At 47.8% G+C, this 20,826-nt stretch overlaps 1 protein-coding gene across 1 annotated transcript in view; it reads left to right on the forward strand.

The window, feature by feature from the left end:
* The first annotated feature begins 11,429 nt into the window (after window positions 1-11,429).
* The window catches only part of LOC142558554 (ATP-binding cassette sub-family C member 3-like), a 66,483-nt gene continuing 57,086 nt past the window's right edge, over window positions 11,430-20,826 (forward strand). The window contains exons 1-3 of the mRNA XM_075670687.1: window positions 11,430-11,477; window positions 11,592-11,750; window positions 16,564-16,698. Of these exons, the coding sequence (XP_075526802.1) occupies window positions 11,430-11,477; window positions 11,592-11,750; window positions 16,564-16,698 (342 nt within the window). The remainder of the gene's footprint in view (window positions 11,478-11,591; window positions 11,751-16,563; window positions 16,699-20,826) is intronic.

Consider the following 20,826-nt stretch of genomic DNA (forward strand, 5'->3'; position numbering starts at 1 on the left):
TCCGCAGACGACGGTGGGGTTGTTTTACATAGTATACTGTGGCTTAGGGGTAATTGGTACGTACTTAATCAGAATCAGAAGTGGTTTTTATTGAGATGATTAGAAAGATTACAAGTTGTTAAATATTCATGCAGCTGCAGCTATTTCGTTTTCGTTTCATTTTTCGCTCGGTGACCTTGTGTCACACACGGGGCAATGTCTGCATGACGCACAACTTCGCCGGACGTGACGCGCCAAAAAAAAAAAAAAAAATATGGATTGTCAGCGGAAAGCAGCTGTTTATAACCGCACCTTGAACCACGAGTTGGAAAGCGAACGAATGAAAGCATTTGAGGGCATCAGTGTTCACTAGGTGCTAGAAATTCAGACGACGAGACGTAACTTGAATACAGGGACACGGCGGTCAACCCAATTAAATTTAATCATGGGGCTTCACGTGCACAAACCACGATCTGATTATCAGGCACGCTGTAGTGGGGGACTCCAGAAATTTGGACAACCCATAGGGTTCTTTAACGTGCCCCTAAATCTAAGTACACGGTTGTTTTCGCATTTCGCCCCCATCGAAATGCGGCCGCCGTGGCCGGGATACGATCGGTCAACCCAAGAGGAGGACAAGTAGCTTTCGCGGGTCCACCACATCTTGCGATCCAAGCTACTGCCGCTGTGCGACAGATATTCCAGATGCGTAGGTACTTGAACTGCAGGCTATACACGATGCGATTAAAGCTCTCCTCAACAACTGCATTGATCGTGGTGAGGCTTCTTGCATATAAAAGAAACAGCTTAAGTGTAGTGCCTGTATCAAGGAGCTTTGTCATTTAGGCCGTACATTATTTTAAAGATATTTCTGAAAAGTCCAAAATTTCGTAAATCACAACTACAAAATTACAGCTCTATAATTCAACAATGAAAAACCACATCACAATTGTGTAAATGCCGTTATTATTGCATCTAAAGCGGACAAAATTGATGTATTATACAGCGCTCTGAAATATACAGCTAATTCACGAGTATAGGACTCTTGCAAAAGCCTCGCAAACACAATTTCAAGTAAGCTATACATTGATATATCCAATTAGCGCGCTTTAGATTCTCTAACGATGTAGCTTGCAGAACTACCGTATCTATTCTTGGTGCAATGTTGCGGATTTGTAAATTTCATGCTTAAGTTTTTTTACAAATCTTAAGAAACTTTTCTCTTTTTTTTATTTTGACACCCGAAATCAACATTCTATTCCGCTTCCTATATAGTCACGATAATTTAAGCTTCTTTCTCAAGCGCGATAAATTTCATTTAAATCGGTCAAATAACTGCTCATGAAAGCACTTCTGCGTTTTATGTGTACTTGAAAAGGTAATTCGTGGTTGGCCCCGAGTTCAGTCTTCCTCTTAAACGAGTAATCGAAACGCTGCGCGTTCTCGAACATATTCATAAGCTTAAGAAATCTTGACGTGTTAACATCGCAGTCCGGTAGAGGTAGAGACATGATAAACACCACTGCAACGACTTAACGAACCGAAACACTCGCTATTTCTCGTTTCCAGTAAACCATCTCATTTTTTTTATTTCTGTGAACCGCGCTTGTCTACATCGCCCGAAAATCTCTACCCCGACGGGACAGCGGGCTGTTTTCACAATAAAGAACTTTACCTTATCCGGTATTCCGGCAAACGCGGGCGTGCTGGGCGTTTTGTCGGATGGGTAGTAGACTTAAACGTGAACGGCTTGACAGGCTGTGGGACCTGGTGGCGCTAAAATGAACCAGACAGAAACAGAGCTAATATTTCACCAGCCTACTTCCTTCTACTTCGCTACTGGCGTAAATTCTCGGCCGCCGCGAATCGTGGCACAATTACGCCGCTGCGAAAAGTTAGACCAGCAACGAAAAATAATACGCTTGGTTGCTGAGCTATTAGCTCTGTGTTTGTTTGGTTCAGCTGTGCGCCACCAGCTCGCGCCATTCATCAAGCAACTCACGCTTACGCCTCTCGCCCATCCGGCAAAACGCCCAGTCCGCCTGCGCTTACCGGACATGCTAAAACTGTCTAATAAGAAGTGACCGTAAAGGTAATGTCGTTGAACAAATATTGGATTCCCAGAGAGTTGTACGGCAGCAACAACGCTAATAGCGACATCTGATGAAGCAGATCGGAACCAGAGAGCACGCAAAGCTAATACTTCAGTGGCTGAAATATTTTACTTCCCTGCTTGTGTAAAGCGTTTGTAGCGACATAATACGTAATATGCAGTACGTCTGCGATTTTTTTCGGCGATAAGACCAATGCTACAGAAAGATCTCGCAAACGTATTGTAGTTGCACAATATGCGACAATGTCGCGACAAGTTCTGCTACCGCAATCCAAGGCTCCGGTAACCCCATAACCCGCAAATGGTCAGAAGTTTGCGGACAAAGTGAAACTCTCTGATACCGGCTGACCTTAAATAATCCCTGAGTGTGTATAGACGTTCATCACAGGAAGAAATAGTTTATGAGCAAGCTGAGAGAACCCACCGAGGTAGAGCTCAGACCAAGTTGTTGTGCCGCAAATGTGCTTTACCGAAACCTGGCATTCGTGAAGCCAAAAGCATTAAGAGTGGTAGGCGAATAGTCGAACCTTCGAATACGAAACGTGTGCTTAACACTAACTACACTTATTCGTATTCGAAAATGAACTATTCAATATTTTTGAGTAGTTGAAACTAGACAAGTTTTCCGCAATAAAATGTTAAAGTCTGGTAGCTGTTCTTCGTCTGCTAAAAATGTACCACTTAATCACAAATGAGGATCCGATAAACGTTCGCGAAGCAATGCAGACACAAAATGGGTAATGCAAGCTTGTTTTCGGCTTCACGGAGGAAGCTTACATGACAACTTGTGATTTTAGAGCGTAGCTCTCAGGCGCCCTTTCCTGCGTTGAGCGTCGGCCTCGGCGTCAGCGTCACTTGAAACGAATTCTCAGGATGACACCAGTTTCGAGATATTGATTCCTGAAATTCGCGGCATTGGCGTTCCAGTTACTTTTGTGCTTCAACGCACAAAACGACATTTTGTTAAGAAATTAACTGGAATGCCAATGCATTTCTCCGCAAATTTCGGGAATCAATATTTCGAAACTGGTGGCATCCTGAGAATTCCTTCTAATTGGATCTGCGTTGCGAACGCCGCGGTTAGAGTTGTTAATATAATAATATGGGCAACAGCGCAATTAGTTAGACCTTAATTAAATAATGTTTGTTAATTAGTCGATTATAGATTTCGATATTTTGTGCAAGTAATGTCCGCTAAATCGAGTAGACCAGCTCATAAACTTTAGTCGGTTACAACTTTAGAAGAAAGGGGAAGACCCACCCATATGATCGAAGCGCGACAGCTGATTTGAGCCGCGACTAAAATAGTCCCGCTCAAAAACCATACTTCTAAAACGCGTAATTCTCTATATAAATATAGACTTTTGTATTTTGATGACTAGTTTGGTAGACCTATCGTGATTGAAATGCTACAGCACGTGCCGGATCGCGAAAGACAAATAACCCCGTGTCTTCTACAACGCTGCCCATCGTCTGCTCTTTAGCTTCATTGCAAGTGAAAAAAGTAGAAAGATGAGCAAAACGGGAACAAAGTGCAAGCAGGAGCCAACGTTTCGACAAGTGGACTTGTCTTCTTCAAGGCAAGTCCACTTGTCGAAATGCTGGCTCCTTTGACCTTGTTCCCGTTTTGCTCATCGTCTTGAATTTCCATCTCCCGACTTCCCCCCTTTTTCCCCGGAAAAGTAGAAAGAGCAGCTCTGCAACGCTTTTGCGCTGGTTTACATGTACACGGCGCATTTAATACTCGTTTCGGCGCGCTTAAAATGGATCAGTTGCTATTTAACAAGTGCTTAAAGAAACAGTGCATTTATTGACACCATTACAAACCTGGGGCGAGAAGACGATCGAGGCAGGAAAGGTACAAAAATGCTTCATTAATAGTTTAAATAAATACTCTTGATTTTAAATATCATAAGCTTTATATTCTTTTGGTTCTGAGTTTTCACACACTCATTTTCAATAATGTGATATGTTTATTTTTTCATTCCTTTTCACATTCTTGAGGTCAAGACCATGTATGTGGGGGGATCGCATGACCGCTTTCAGAACATCACGCAACACTACAGATTGAAAAGATGTACATACTACACCACCGCGCGCCAAACTAAACAAGAAACAGGCGGTTGCCCGGAGGCAATCGCAAACACACACATATCCGAACCCGGCGATCCCTCACCTCTGCTACCCCGACATTTATTCGTCCGACGATTGTAAAGCGTGCGGAACCAGAGCGACACTGCCGTACATGCTGTGGGCATGCACCGGTAGCGAGCAGCAGGAGTCGCCCGACGAACGGGGTAGACATGGCAGTCTCGAACCGACGTGCGCGTTGGGAGGCGGCACTGCTCAGCCACGACCTCGCTGATCAACTGAGGGCCGTCCGGCACGCCAAGAAAGCCGCCCGTGTCCAAGGACTCGAGGCCGTCACCTAGGCTGGTGTGCTTATGGCCCCCACCCCAGCCAAATCGCCGGACATTTAGAATAAAGTTTTCGCTCACTTTTCCCGTCCTTGTTTTTTTTTTTTTTTTTTGCAAGTCTCCAATCTCGCCAGTTCGCGTAGCTTAGCGTCAGCGATGCTCGCTGCAATCGTTCGTCACCATGGCTCAGAATAAACGCACGGGGCACAAATGGTGCATCGTAAGCTCGCAATAATATTTCCGGCATGACAGACCACCACAAACAGTTTGGGAATGCACTCCGACGAGGGGCAGACGCACGCGACTGACGTGACTCGGCCCAGTTCGAAGCGCGGGCGGCCATCTTGTCCATCGGCGGGGTCACCGGCCATCTGGCTAGTGACGTCAGTCTAGAGTGCGCGCCCATTGGTGGAGGCTCGTGTGCATCCGACTTTGAGGAGTAAACGCCCCTTTTTTCTAAAGTTGCACCCAACTATAGAATTGTGCTCTCTGCCACAGACAACCTGCACTTATGCTTCTGTGTTCGACTATTCCATATTCGACACTTACTATTCGTTTTCGATCCGCATTAAGACACATCGCACGCATGTCCTACCTTGTTCCAGAAGAAGCCCGCTGTTATTCTGAACGCTTCACCAACTTTTTTCACGCTCAGTTCACCATCTTTCCAGCTGTGATTGGCTCATAAGGCGGGTACGCTTTCTGTGATTGGCTTTAAATGCAAGAACAACGTAACTTGACAGCGTCTATGCGAAGCAGCATCGCTGCGCTTGAATTCTTATAGATGGCAGAGGGAGACATTATAGGAAGGCTCACGGATACGTGGCTTCTCGGTGTAAGCCCACACTGTATGGCAAGGCAGCGGAAATGCGCGTCGACTGTCGTTGCGCCGTTTTGAAAGCATCAACTTGTTCTGGATCACGTAACACCTAATAATAATAATGTAATGGGTGCACTGAACAGTTCCGAGGGTAACGTCTCTTCGTAACCGAGGAGGCAGGTGACGCAGAGCAGGAACAGCTGGTTGCCCGAACGGCTCACACTCGTGCCAAGCACTGGCGATCCGGCTGGCCCACTGGTTGCACAGCAGGCATGGAAGAGACCATCTGCTGGCCCTGTTCTTGTGCTCTTCATTACAATTACCCCCGGCGCAAAAGCGGAGCCATCCTGCCGACTTACGACGTGGAGACGAGCGGGTCATAGAATTGTTTCAGGCGGCGCACGTGAACAACATCCCGTCCACGGCGGCGTTTGTCGGATGTCGATGTAAGCGGCTCTATGACATAGTTGACCGGAGAGGTCTGTTCGACGATGCGCTATGGTCCATCATACTGCGAGAGAAGTTTTGTCGAAAGTCCAGGCGTGGTAGAAGGCACGGACAACAAGACAAGGGTGCCGGGAGCGAAGTTCGGATTCGTAGCGTCGCCATCACGATTGGATTTTTGTCGTTGTTGGTCAGCGGAGGTGAACTTTCGGGCTAATTGACGGCATTCCTCGGCGTATTGGGCGACAGCTGAAACGGGGGCACATTCTGACGCGTCTGGTGTATAAGGCAAAGCCGTATCGATGGTATGGGAAGGATCGCGACCGTAGAGAAGAAAGTATGGAGAAAATCCTGTGGTACTTTGTGTAGCCGTATTATATGCATACGTGACAAATGGGAGGATGATGTCCCAGTTTGTATGCTCTGATGAAACGTACATGGCGAGCATATCACCAAGGGTGCGATTGAAGCGCTCTGTAAGTCCGTTAGCTTGAGGATGGTACGGCGTGGTGGTCCGGTGAACTATGCGGCATTGAGCAAGCAGAGCTTCAACCACCTCCGACAGAAACACACGGCCTCTATCACTCAGCAGCTCCCGAGGTGGACTATGACGAAGAATGAAACGATGGAGCAGAAAGGATGCAACGTCACTGGCGGTCGCTGCAGGTAGAGCAGCGGTTTCCGCATAGCGTGTAAGGTGATCAACTGCGACAATAATCCATCGTTTTCCAGCAGGTGTTAGTGGTAGCGGCCCGTACAGGTCAATTCTCACACGGTCGAAGGCACGAGCTGGGCACGGAAGCGGCTGTAATAATCCGTGGGCCGGATGAGGCGGAGATTTGCGGCGTTGCCATTGTGGGCACGAGCGAACAAACTTTTGGACAAAAGTAAACATTCCTCGCCAGTAGTAGCGTTGCCGCAGGCGCTCATACGTCTTCAAAACGACTGCTTGTGCACATTGTGGGTCAGTATGGAAAGACGCGCACATGTCGGAACGCAAAGTCCTAGGGATAACCAGGAGCCACTTGCGACCATCGGGCTGGTAGTTCCGTCGATACAAGAGTTTATCCCGGACAGCAAAATGGACAGCCTGGCGACGCAGGGAGCGGGAGATGGGAGAAGCAGGCAAGCCAGAAAGGAGATCCAAAAGAGAGGCCACCCAAGGATCCTTGCGCTGTTCTGATGCGAAGGTGTCGATGTCGACCGAGGATACCGCCTTAATGGTGGAGAGGGAGGCCGTGTCGGCAGGCAGCGGAGAGCGGGACAGAGCGTCAGCGTCAGTGTGCTTGCGACCTGAGCGGTATACGACGTGTATGTCGTATTCTTGAATGCGCAGAGCCCAGTGGGCCAGAGGGGTCTTTTAAAGAGGATAACCAACAAAGGGCGTGAAGGCGACTAACCACATTGAAAGGCCTGCCGTATAAATAGGGGCAAAACTTCCCGAGTGCCCAAACGATGGCCAGGCATTCTTTTTCTGTGACGCTGTAATTGCGTTCCGCTTTGGTCAGCGCACGACTGGCGTAAGCAACGACGTACTCGGAGTCGCCAGACTTGTGCTGTGCAAGGACAGCGCCAAGGCCAATACCACTGGCATCGGTATGCACTTCAGTTGGGGCGGTGGGGTCGTAGTGTCGCAGTATAGGCGGAGACGTCAGGAGACGGCGTAAGGTCACGAACGCGGTGTCGCATGCAGGAGACCAGGGGGATAGGTCGTTGGCGCCACTTAAGAGTTGTGTCAGAGGTGATATTATCGAGGCAAAATTGCGAACAAAGCGTCAGAAGTAAGAACAGAGGCCGATGAAGGCGCGGAGTTTTTTGAGTGTCTTAGGTTTGGGAAATTCTGCCACGGCGCGAAGTTTTGATGGGTCAGGGCAAATGCCGTGTTGTGATACGACGTGACCTAGAATCATGAGCTTGCGCGCGGTGAACTGGCACTTTTTCAGGTTCAGTTGCAGGCCTGCGTTGGTCAAAGACGTCAACACTTGCCTAAGGCGAAGAAGATGCGTACTGAAATCAGGGGCGAACACAACGGTGTCGTCGAGATAGCACAAACACGTGCTCCATTTTAGGCCGCGCAATATATTGTCCATCATTCGTTCAAAGGTAGCAGGCGCAATGCATAGGCCAAATGGCATCACATTAAATTCGTATAAACCATCTGGCGTAATGAATGCAGTTTTAGGGCGATCAACTGCTGACATCGGTACCTGCCAGTAGCCCGAGCGTAAATGCAACGAAGAGAAGAATTCAGCGCCTTGCAAGCTGTCCAGAGCGTCGTCAATGCGCGGTAGAGGGTAGACGTCTTTGCGCGTTATCTTATTGAGACGGCGATAATCGACGCAGAACCGAATGGAACCATCTTTTTTTGTGACGAGAACCACCGGTGATGCCCACGGGCTATTGTAAGGTCGAATGATGCCGCGCTGAAGCATGTCGTCCACGTGTTCACTGATCACCTGACGCTCCTTGGCGGATACGCGGTAAGGGCGCTGCCGCAATGGCGCGTTGGAGCCAGTGTCGATGTGGTGGCTGACGGTTGACGAGCGACCCAGAGTAGGCTGAGCGACATCAAAAGAGCGGAACTGGGCAAGCAGGTGAAGAAGCTGGGAGCGCTGCTCGGAAGTAAGGTCATCGGCAATGAAAGGTGTGAATAAGTCTGTTGATGGTGGAGCAGAAGTGGAAAGTGCACAGAAGTCGGTGAGCTCTGTATACGAAGCATCCGGCACGTCGGTTATAAAAATGTCATCAATAGGCTGAACATGGCCAAGTTCTTCGCCGCGAAGAGCCATCAGGGCTGTAGGAAGCGGATTGCAGACAACGATGCCGCTGAAACCGGCTGAAATGTCAAGCGCGGCGAAAGGCAGGGGAACGTCTTTGCGGGTCATGAAGAGTTCTGAAGGAGTGAAGAGGACAGCGCCTTCAGAGACCGCTGAATGGCAGAGACCGCTGAAAACCGCTGGATGGCGTTGCGGGACAGCGCCAGAGCAGGCAGCGGGGGGTGGCGGCGGCGTCGGCTGGGGAGAGTCAGGCATGACGGGAGGCAGAGTCCGAGACCGGAGTTCCAGGGTGTAGATGTTCTTGAGTACCCCGCACCTTCCACCAATTGTAATGGGTGCACTGAACAGTTCCGAGGGTAACGTCTCTTCGTAGCCGAGGAGGCAGGTGACGCAGAGCAGGAACAGCTGGTTGCCCGAATGGCTCACACTCGTGCCAAGCACTGGCGATCCGGCTGGCCCACTGGTTGCACAGCAGGCATGGAAGAGACGATCTGGCTGGCCTTGTTCTTGTGCTCTTCTTCTTCGTTGCAATAATAATAATAACAATAATAATAATAATAATAATAATAATAATAATAATACCGTCGAGAGACGGTACATGCTTTATGCAGCTACGGCAGACAAAGAGGGATGCTTTAGCGCAGCACTGCGCAAAGCTCGCAGGTGTCTTGTTCTCGTTTCCATAGCTGGCAGGTATTTTCGAAGCTCATTTCGAAGCTAGTTTCGTAACAGTACTGCAGTTGACACATGCGAGCGCATCTGTGCAAAGCTCGTAAATAAATTGCAAAAATAGAAAATAAAGCTGGTCGGTGACGGCACCACAGGTAATAATCGGGAGAGTTGTGGCACAAACATTTCGCTCCGTTTGATGACGCACGTAGACGACGCACTGTACGCGGTGGAGACCAAAACAGAAGAAGACAACAAAGCAACTATAACAACCTTACAGCAATAAGAATACCTTGTTTTAAATACGACTGCCTCTCGGACTGCAGAGCGAGCATTCCTCTGAGACTCAAACGAAATAGTGAAGGCTTCAAAACATATTGCACAAGAAATTAGACCGAAATTGCGAAGCGTATTTGTTCGTAACCGTTTTATCAAGAAGGGCGAGTATCAACAGACCAAAAATAATGACCCATAGTTTCATCTTTGATACAAGATGAGCCTAACACGGAAAGAAAGGAGGGGGGGAGCGAGTGTACACAGAATTCCTGTGCAGAAATACGGCAACAAGCCTCGTAACCGAGACTTAAGTTCTTCGTAAAACGCAGCTTCAAAAGAAGATGGAGTCGTGATGAGATCAGCAATGGGCGAACCAGGGATGCCTCAAGACTTTAGCCAATGTTTTTACAGTGGGTACTTGCCTTCGCACTAACAGAGACAAGTTTCATTCTCGAAATGTAAGCTCCGAGCTGAAGATTCCTTTGTTTTGCCGTTGATCGTTTCCCGTCATTGTGTTTGGCAAAACTTACGCCCCCGAAAAAGGTGATAATGCCGTTGCACATTGTGAAAAGGTATAGGCTTGCTCGGCTAGTTTTAATGCTACTTTCCAATGTTCTGTGGCTGTTACGCTAGATCATGTTGATTGCTACAAACTAATTTTCCTTCGCAAACTGCACATGTAAGTGCCGGGAAATATATGCGCATGACTATCACTATCACTATCTGACTATCATTACCAATACCTGATAATGTGGCAAGGCGTAACCGGTGCTGTGTTCAAGAGCCTACAGCTTCTTTTGATTATACTTAAAAGGAAAAAAAGAAAGAGAAAGAAAAAAATTAAATTATGGGGTTTTACGTGCCAAAACCACTTTCTGATTATGAGGCACGCCGTTGTGGAGGACTCCGGAAATTTTTACCACCTGGGGTTCTGTAAAGTGCACCTAAATCTAAGTACATGGGTGTTTTTGCACTTCGCCCCCATCGAAATGCGGCAGCCGTGGCCGGGACTCGATCCCGCGACTTCGTGCTCAGCAGCACAACACCATAGCCACTGAGAAACTACGGCGGGTAAACAGAAAGAAAGAAAGAAAGAAAGAAAGAAAGAAAGAAAGAAAGAAAGAAAGAAAGAAAGAAAGGAAGAAAGAAAGAAAGAAAGAAAGAAAGAAAGAAAGAAAGAAAGAAAGAAAGAAAGGAAAAAAGAAAGGAAGAAAGAAAGAAAGAGAGAAAGAAAGATGAACACATTAACAATCACTGCACAAACCAACACAAGTCCCAAGCGTGCACATAGTGTCTCCACAGGCAGCACCACCAAGAAGCAACCCGAGTGTCCTGGTAGGAGCAAGCAATAGACGCTAACCTTCTTCGCATTTGAAGCAAGCCGGTAGGATGTTCTGTGGCTAGTTTATCGCATACTCATTATTGCGCTGTAACACAGAGCGCACTGGGTTTGTTATTCTTTAGTTTGCCAGGGATTAGTGGACTAATAAACGAAAAGGCGTTCAGACCTTATCTTCTAAACTATGTATAAATTATGTCAGCATAAACAATCTGCGTTTTTCAAACGCCTAGAAAATCAGGCCAAACCAATGCTAGTATCCATGTTGGCGGAATCGAGCTGACAGATGTGTGCTGAGCCTCGTTTTGTATATACATCACTTGCTGAACTAGATAAAAATAACGCATATAGGGCACAAGTGTTGCACAGTGGTAGACGAAGGAACGTCGCTGGGAACAATGTTTCAACAAGGGAACTTGTATCATACCGCTTTATCTCCACCTTCTACAGTGCTATCTGCAGGAGGTTAAAATAACGACGAAAGATTATATTACCATCCATTCTCTCCCATTCCCTATTAGAGAGCTTCAGCGTGTCCGGTATTTCGGTATACCCAGTGGTGTTTGCGAATTACCGGATTAGCGGAGGCGTAAACATGAGGGCCGGTTCTCTCGCACCACCAGCTGGCGCAGAGCTACACCAGGCAACCACCGAGCTATTACTGCAGTAACCAAACGTAATCTACTTCTCGGCTGGTGTGACGAGAAAGCTGCCACGTTGCATCAGGTTTCTTTTTTTTTTTTCGTTTTCATTGCAGGAAGGCTTCGCTCAGCACGCAGCTGGCATAGCGTCGTGGCTGCTCAAGTGTGGTACTCTCAGCGCACTGTTGCTGTTCGGCGCGCAGCAGACGGCGTGGAACAACTACCCGAAAATATGTCAAGGTCCCTGCTTGACTCTGCTCGACGTCGGCCACTTTGTGAGTTCATGACACGCTAGCCGCATTTATGGCTATTGACGCACGCGCAGCAGAAAAGAGCATCGTGAGGCGGTCGCAACATTGTCGTCATGATTCATTAATACCCACAGAAGCACAATCAGTCTTATTTTTTTATTGAAATGTTCCTGAAAAAAAAAAAGAAACTAGGCCAGTAGTTAGCAACGCTACCACTACACCGCACATTTAGATTACGATAACGGTGAGGTCTCGACAGTTGCGAGTGCGTGTGTAAGGTGCGACCTTGCAACTCTCATTTGTCAATGTGACGTTTCCACACCTCGCACGTATTTTGCGATCTTGTGCACACTGTCACGCGCTCGCTCAACCCACCTCGAGTTTTCTGTTGGGTACCTCCAACGTGGCTGAAGGCTGCCTCTAATGCTATAAAGAAATGCTTGATCATTGGTGGGATGGAACCTTTGTCTTATGGCACAGGAGCCCAACGCACTAACCACGATCCCACGCGTTCTTACCTCGTGCCAAAGTGTAACGCCTGACGCTTGCGTCAAGTGCCAGTTCGTAAGATTCTTCCCTCGTGATGACTAGCCCTGTGAGACGCTGTGTTAGGCTGCACTGCCTTCGGGATCAGCCCACACTTTTCGTCGGATGGACACCTACAAAGTCCTTGCAGTCCGCCCATAATGCTATCGCATTAAAAAAAATAATTTGCCGCAGTTGGCATACAAGAGGCTAGCATGTAACCTGCGCTCAATATGCGACGCCGAGAGTTATTATTTGCTCGTACTCAAACGTAAAAAAACATCCGAGGACACCTAAGCACTTCTTATGAGTTGTGAATGCGAAAGCATTAATCTCCAATTGAACGGCGCTGAGCGGTCAACTCAACTCAACTCAACTTCTTCGTGTTCTGTGCTGCGATGTGTACGTGTTGCAGCGGTACGTAGCTGACCTAGCCAGCAAGCAGTGGTAGCCATGTCCAGTGGGGGTGAGAAAGAGATACGAACCGCGCGCCGGCTTCCGAGAGTGATACGGCGAGAGCGAGAGGCGCGCTGATTACGTGGCGTTGTGGCGATGCCCTTTCCCCTCACGCCGCAACACCTGGCGCGCATTCGACCAGCGGGTGTTATGTTTCAACAACTCTGCATGCTCCGTCGAGACGCGATCGTGATGTGGCGTGTTCGTAACGTAGCGTCGTAGCCAATGGGAATTTAGGCGCCCTTTCGCTGCTACAGACGCCGGCTTTTCGCGCTCAATGGGCCCCATTTGATGCTTTCGCATCAAAAATGAAAATAAAGAAGAAGTTTCACAGATACTATCGACGACGATAGTAAAGATATGAAAATATCCAAATGCTTCCAGAAAGCTATCCGGTTTATTTAAGCAATCGATGCACAAGACGCCGTATATTTGTTGCAGCCTGAGAATATTTAGCTGGCGTTTATTTCGTCACTGCGTAATTCCACGGACGATAGAGCCGTTAAGCAGCGCCATTGAAGCGGCAGTATAGGTGGACAGCATGTGCGTCTCACAGAGCATTAACAACAGTTGGCGTTCGAGGACGCTGATAGTCCGATCTCCGACCCAGGACCACCCGCTACGAAAACGGGCGAAGAAGCCAAAGGAAGCTATTCGCTTTGAAACTGTGGAAAAATAGCAAAAGCATGAAGAAGCTAGGTCTACAAAAAAAAAAGAGCCTCGCAGGCCCTTACGCTGCACATGAGTGATTTTAATGCAGTGGAATTATCAAAATCAGGTGACCTGCGCCTTTGATTACGGCATCGGCCTGCTATTTTGTGTCGGCACCAACGAAGAAGGTCGGTGAGGCTCCTGCATAATGTTGTCGTATTAAAGGAAATGAACATGCGATATTGTTTCTAAAAAAATAATTAGGTGCACAAGAAAACATTGCTATGTTGTGACAGCTAATCTTTGCTTATTTGGACAAAATAAGGGTTCATGTACCGCCACCTTCAAACTTAGCCCATGCATGTATGCACGAACGTGAGCCCCTACACCAACACGCCACTGACGTCATTTCGGAGTCATCATTTCATCGCCATCATGTCCTTCTGCTCGCTTTTTTTCGTTGTGACGTCGTAGTCATGCATCTGCCACCTTCACCTTGTAGTCGGAACTGCCTTGTCACATCTTAGTTATAACGCCACCATCGTCAAGCGGTCATAGTCGCACTGTCATCATTCAGTCATCCTCAATCTGTCGAAAGACATCTTCGACAATGTTGTAGGGGGGCATACCACGAGCTACGAAGCAAGCTATCATTTTTGTCATCTGTTGGGCTTTTGGGGCCGACGCTTTCATTTTCGGCTTGAAACTGTCGGCTATGGATGGCTGTTGACCACTTGCCTTGCTTGCCCCCTTGAGCGTGGATGGCCTTTCGCGTGCGTCCCGCTTCTCTTGGTAGTCCTTGTGCAAGTCAGGGTGCCTCCTTAAATGCGTTGCTAGGGTTGTTGTCGTACTTGTCGGGGTCTTCAGGATTGTCTTGCATTTAAGACATCGAGCTTCGGTTCGTGGTGGAATCTTTACAAAAGAATTCCAATTCGGATTGCTGGCCGCATGCAAGTCCCCCATGGTACTCTCTGAAGTGGTCCAAGGCAGCTGGGATTGATGAAATGCCGCCACGGCAGAGACCCCCACTAAACGCAATCGACCACACCACCACGCCGACGAGATGCGTTTTTGTAGGCCTTTGTTCTGAGTATAGTTCTGTTTTCCTGGCTTGGTTTGGATTGGGAAAAGTATTACTGAATCCAAAATTGAAACTTCCGAAAACGCCTTCTCCCTGCCGCGCGTGGCTATTTGTCCGAGCCGAATACTTCGAAATTTCTGAATAACTAAAATCGAATCGACGCGAATATCGAATAGCGCATTGTTCGTTCAACTATTCAAAAATATCGAATATTCGCACAAGCCTAATCGTTGCCATGCCTTCGTCGTCGGATCGTTGTCGTCATCGACTCGTCACCATGCCGTCGTGGTCATTACATTATCGTCATCCCTTTGTCGTCATTCGTGGGACCCTCACGATCGAGCGCGCCAAGTTTATATTAAGCAAGGCGGTTCCCGGCGTAACTGTGTCCAACTTGATCGAGAGCTTCATAAGCATCCTGCGTCAGCGAGGTGGCGCTGCGTCTCTTTCATTTGTCAGCGTCGCCGAAACTAGCCATTGGGGCGACGGTGACGGTGAAACGCTTCAAAGGCAGAGACGCGTCCGTGCTTCGTCACTCGCCTGAGTGGTACACGCCGAACTCTGCCGAGCCCTAAGCTCAAACAATGGGTTTTTCGGTCTGTTGTGTTCACGCAGAACTTGCATGCAAAGCTTGCGCGGGAATGACATAAAATTCACACAACGCCATTAATTCTAAAAATGAGCATCAGTAAATTTAAAGTAGTAGTTTCTGATGAAATAGAAGTTCTCAGGCTATGCAAATTACTAAGAGTAATAAAGTTGATTCATAGTATGTCTTGCTTGCCAAATCTCAAACTAGAGAACGAGGAAGAAGCCGTAAAAACTTGCAAGTCAGGGATCTTAAAGAGATAAGTGTCTGGTTGGTTACACTACACTGGCAATAGAAATTGGAAATAAAAAAGTCAAGGGGCACTGAGTTATCCGTACGTGGACGAATGTAAAAGCATTGCGACCACCACGCGATGCTTAGACATTACGCCACAACGCAAGGTAGTTGGATCGATTCCCACCAAAGGTCGCGAGTACGAGGGCCTTAATTAACTCAATCTCAATTAACTGTACCTTCAATAACTTCACTTTAATTAACAACAACGGCCGTGGGTTACAGTGCCTTAATTAACTATATCTTAATAAACTGTGCCTTAACACCAAAGGTCGCGGCTTCGGCTCCCACCAAAGGTCGAGGGTTCGAGTGTCTTCATTAACTCTATCTTAGCTGTGTCTTCGTGATATGTAAGGTTATAAGCAGGGACAAGGTGCCTCAGAAAGGCTGGCCAATGTTTGAATAGGAGCGCCTGTCTTCGTTAAAGGCGGCTTCGTCATCTTCAGCATGTTTATTGCTCAATTATCTTCGCCTTAATTAACACCAAAGATCATGGGTTCGACTTCCACCAAAGATAGAGGGTTTGTATTCCTTTTGTACCATCGTGTGGCCACGCCACCAACGCTCGATTTCCCGCCTCATGAGTCATTTATTGCCTTCGCATTAAAGAAGAGAGAGATAGGAAAGTAGTGAATGTGTAAACCTGCGCGGAGAGCACCCCGCTGTCAAATGTACTCGCACAAGCCAGTTGTTATCAAAAAGCATTTCACTGCCTTCTGCGCCGCTGACCGATGGGGACGGGTTTCCAGTAGTGTCAGTAGGCTCAGTGGACGATCACCTATAGGGACGTATTGTGAAACGATCTACTTCGGCGATATTATCATCTCGGCGATAGTTTCGCCATCAGGCGCGCGCTGGTTGGCTGGTTGAGCAAAATCGGATGACGTAGTGCTCAACCAGCCAATCAGCTCATCCGATTTTGCTAAAACAGCCGATCAGCGCGCGCCTATGGCGAAGGCGTGGCCAAGGCAATGGTAATGCCGAAAGTGATCGTTTCTGAATACGGCCCCTAGTCATTGCAATACCTTGGCCATTGATCACCTTTGTATGCCAAATCGAGAACGGTGGCACAATAGGTTTCCTATGTTCTTTTCGCAGCCATAGGCAATCACAGACAGGACTGTCACCAATGCCAATTAGTGCAGAACAAACGAAAAGACGCTTAAGGCTTGTTCTTGTTAACTATGTCGGAGGCTATACACTGCGGATTTGTCTTAATTACGCGTTGTGTTTCAACACAGTTGCTGCTTCTGCTGCCGGTTGGCCTCGGCGTAGCAAGGGGCTGCCTCACGCTGGGGACGGCACACCTGGAGGGCTGCGTGCGTGTCACATCCTTGGTGGATGCAACCTGCGACTTCGCAGTGGCTTTGTCCTGCGTGAGTACTTGTCGCAAAATTTATCCAGGCCTGTCAATAGTCGAACTTTCATGTCGTTCTCATTGCGCACAAGGAGGTGGTTGCATCATGAGGTTTTCCGACCGCCAAATAGGCACGGGTAATCGCCGTTCTCAACTGAGCTCACGATAGGCGTAAACCGACACTTGAACACTTAACTTAAATAATATGGAACCCGCCGTGGTTGCTCAGTGGCTATGGTGTTGGGCTGCTGAGCACGAGGTCGCGGGATCGAATCCCGGCCACGGCGGCCGCATTTCGATGGGGGCGAAATGCGAAAACACCCGTGTGCTTAGATTTAGGTGCACGTTAAAGAACCCCAGGTGGTCAAAATTTCCGGAGTCCTCCACTACGGCGTGCCTCATAATCAGAAAGTGGTTTTGGCACGTAAAACCCCAAATATTATTATTATTAAATAATATGGAGGAGTACAATTAGTAATAGTAAAGTGCCTGCTTGATCGAACCAGATCTCGACACGGTCCCGAGTGTTGGGAGGCGTGATTTTCTTTATGCAATAAACGCCGACGGCATTCCTCTGCATACGCCCATCCATTTTCGATCTCGCTAGCTGTCGTGCCACGTTGCGGCGTCTTCAGTAAGACCCGACAGATGGTGCTGCAGTGCTGCATGGCGTAGAGTTGACGCAAGGACATGTCTCTCATATGGCGTAGTGTTTATTTACAGACTGAAGCATGTACAGGAACACGTTTCATGCACAGAAGGCAACGCTATGACGGCTAGATAGACTTCGCGCCCTGCTTAAATTAGCAACCAAAAATAATGCGTCACAATTGAAAGTAAGTAAGTAAGTAAGTAAGTAAGTAAATGTCATGTAGTGTGATGAAACTCTAGCTCTCGTATACTTATGTCTCAAAATATGATGTATATATTATGCGGAAAGCGTAGCAAATCCAAACCTATTTACGGGCGAGTGAACGGAGTGACAGCTTTGCTACCAGCGGCCACAGCGCACCACTGGCTCTTGCGACCAATGCACAGTACGTCCCATACTGGAATCGCGAAGGTTCAGAAAAATTCCGCAGTTTGACGTAATCTTGTTTCCACAATTCCACAAGTTCTAGTTGGGGCCAATACGTGAAGTAGTTGGTGGTGATTGTGATGTGATTACCAGGCTAAACCCTCTTGCAACAGCAGGCAGATTTAGCCTGGTGAGCGAGGCTGGCAACTGCTCCGCCAGGGAGTCTCATGCAGTGTCACAGTGTATTTACCATCTGTAAAACATATCAGCTCCTAATCAGAAGAAGGCGTGAAGATTCCGTGCGGGCTATAAAGGATTTTTTTTGGAAACACAAGCTGTCGCTGGAGCGCATGTGGATCGCCTTTCTTCCATGCTTCTGTAATGCCTCTGTACTGTTCCCAAAGAGCGCGTCACTTTCACCACAGCAGCTTAGGCACGACCACATAAAATATTCGATGTCTCCTATTTCATTGCACGAAGTAAATACCGGAGAATCGGTATACTTGAACAACTACGCCCGGGTACATGCAGATCCGGTCCGTATTACATACAGTAGAGAGGCTTCCTCTCTACGAAATCGCCTAGTCACGCAGGGCTTATGCGACCCAAAGCTACACGAAGGGTGCACGTATAGAGCGTCGGAGGCCCAGAACCGCACTGCGAAACACGCAGGGTGAGACTTGTATGACCGCATTATTTACGTAGCTGCTGCAGCGTCGTTGCCTGTTAACTATAAAACGAGGTATGTTGCTAAGTACGATCCACAAGCGTTGCGTGTGGATTGTGTGGCGTGTGAGCGTTTACGTCATCGAACCGAAGCGTGCAGATTACGATATAAGCGCGAAAAAAAGGTACGATGCATTTGATGTGTGCTGTTTTAGAGCGCTGTTCTCAGCGCATGGCGTGATTCTTCAACAACGGAAGCGTTGTCGAAGTTCCTGCAAGACGCCTGAGTAGACGAGCGGCTTTGGTGCGGCTTATGCATACTCATGCATTCACTCCTTCCTTTCTCCTTACCATCATCCCATCCCAATTCGTTAACTTTCCTTCCCTCTTTCTCAGCGCATAGTAGCAAACTATACAGAGCGCTCCAGCTCAGGTTGACCTCTCTGCATTTCCTGTAAATTAAATCTCACCCCTCTCTAAGCACGTGAATGATATGTCCGCTGCTGTATATGAGATTTCAGTTTTGAACCTGCCATGCCATCTGTTTTCAAGGAGGCGTACAGCTGTTATCATTGCCACATCGCTATGATTTCACAAACATATTCCCAAGTTGATATGCATGAAACTCACCTACACTCTAAGAAAAAAGAGAGTAAAAAGTGAGTCACGGCAACTTGACTCTCTTTTTTCTTACGAAGACCCATTTTCGCGCGGGTAGAGTCACAAAACAAGAGTCAACATTTGTGTGTGGGTCGTTTGACTCTTAATAGGACGCGAAGAGTCGTCGTGCAAGATTCGTCGTCGCGACTCCTCTGATATTCGAGATGAGTCTGGCGAGAGAAAGATTAAAATGCAGGAGAATAAATACCGGATAACGTCTTATGTTTTAGGCAGGCCCTCGGTTTCCTGTCCTGGTTGTAATGCGGTGTATCATTCTTTCGTCAAGCTTGTCATGTTCTGCAATTACATCGAACTCTAAATATCGATTTTCCTTGAACATGTTTGTTAATATCTCGCACGCTGGCATCCTATGCTAAGGAATACCCAGATTTGTCAAACTGGATTCTGACCATAAGTAAATCTAAAAAATATAGCATTGGCTACTACAGAGAGCACAGCAACGAGATAACAAGTTCAGTATAGGCGCACTCAACACTGTCGATTGTAAATGTAATGGCACTACGTAAAGTTAAATTTTGAGGATTTAGGTTCCAAAATCAAGATCTTGTTATGAGGCGCACGGTAATGGAAAACTGCAGATTTATTTTCAGCAGCTCGGGTTATTTAACGCGCACGGAATGCACAATATACGCGCGTTTTCGCATTCTGCCCCCATTGGAACGCGACTGCTGCGGGTGTGATTGTTCCCGTCACCTCGAGCTCAGCAGCGCAACACCAAAGCCACTGGGCTACCGGAGTGCGTTGTGTTCCGCGACCAGAAACAAACATTAACGTACGCAGCACTGCTTTTGAACCCCCTAGAAATTTAAAAAGAAAAATGTAGCAGTTTCCCCCCAATGCTGCATGAACCAAGGTTCGTAGTTTCATCGCCTGAATAAACTGCAGTAAACAATCGCTTACTCCGTAAATTAGCAAGCACGGGGTCACACGCGCACGTGCAAACATGAACAGATTTCACTCAATGACCGCGAACACTCGCTGTCACAGCCTCGGCGGGATGAAGGGCGCGAACAGAGCGGACAGAACACTGCTGCTCCCTCATCCTTCGAAGCGCCTCCGAAACTTGAAATGGCGCAATAAAAGCGCCCTTCCCCTCTCCCCCCCCTCCCCTCGCCGCTTCGCACCTATCGCAAATTATCTCCAAGACAGAGCGAGAGTGGCGCCAGACCGGGCTAGAGCAACGGCCAGAGGAGAAGCGTGCTAAATAAGCGCCTCCTTTCCCCGGCTTGCGCGCTTTTTATCACGTGACCACCTATAGATACTTGGGGCACCCATCCAGACACTATACATCTCGGCTCGCCCTCGTACACTTCTTTTAACGCGCACAGCTAACGGCGCAGGATAGGATCTTATCGCACTTGACTTTATGCGTAAGGTCACGGCAACACCGACAGATATATTTCGACGGTTGTGTCCATATAATTGCTATCGCAAAATTCGCAATAAATAGAAAATTTCACTAAGGACCAACCCCGCTGCTTCTCCATGTCGTGATATAGCGGTGAACGATAGTTCTAGAAAATGTGTTGCTAAATATCCGCCAAATGACTACGCTCGCATTTGGTGATCGCGGCACACAGTCGCAAGAACTTGTGGAGGAAATACCGGAGTTCTGGCAGCTTCAGGTGCACTAGATCATTCAGTAACATGGGTGGGTTTGTAGTTCTACTTTACATCAGAGCAAACTGCACTCGACAGAAATCAAGGGCAGCCGCACCGTTATAGCTAAGCAAATTAAGGACAATTACGCCGCGTCTTCACACTTCGAGCACGCTCCGACAG

This window comes from Dermacentor variabilis, chromosome 9 (genome assembly GCF_050947875.1).
Source record: "Dermacentor variabilis isolate Ectoservices chromosome 9, ASM5094787v1, whole genome shotgun sequence".
Taxonomy (NCBI): Eukaryota; Metazoa; Arthropoda; class Arachnida; order Ixodida; family Ixodidae; genus Dermacentor; species Dermacentor variabilis.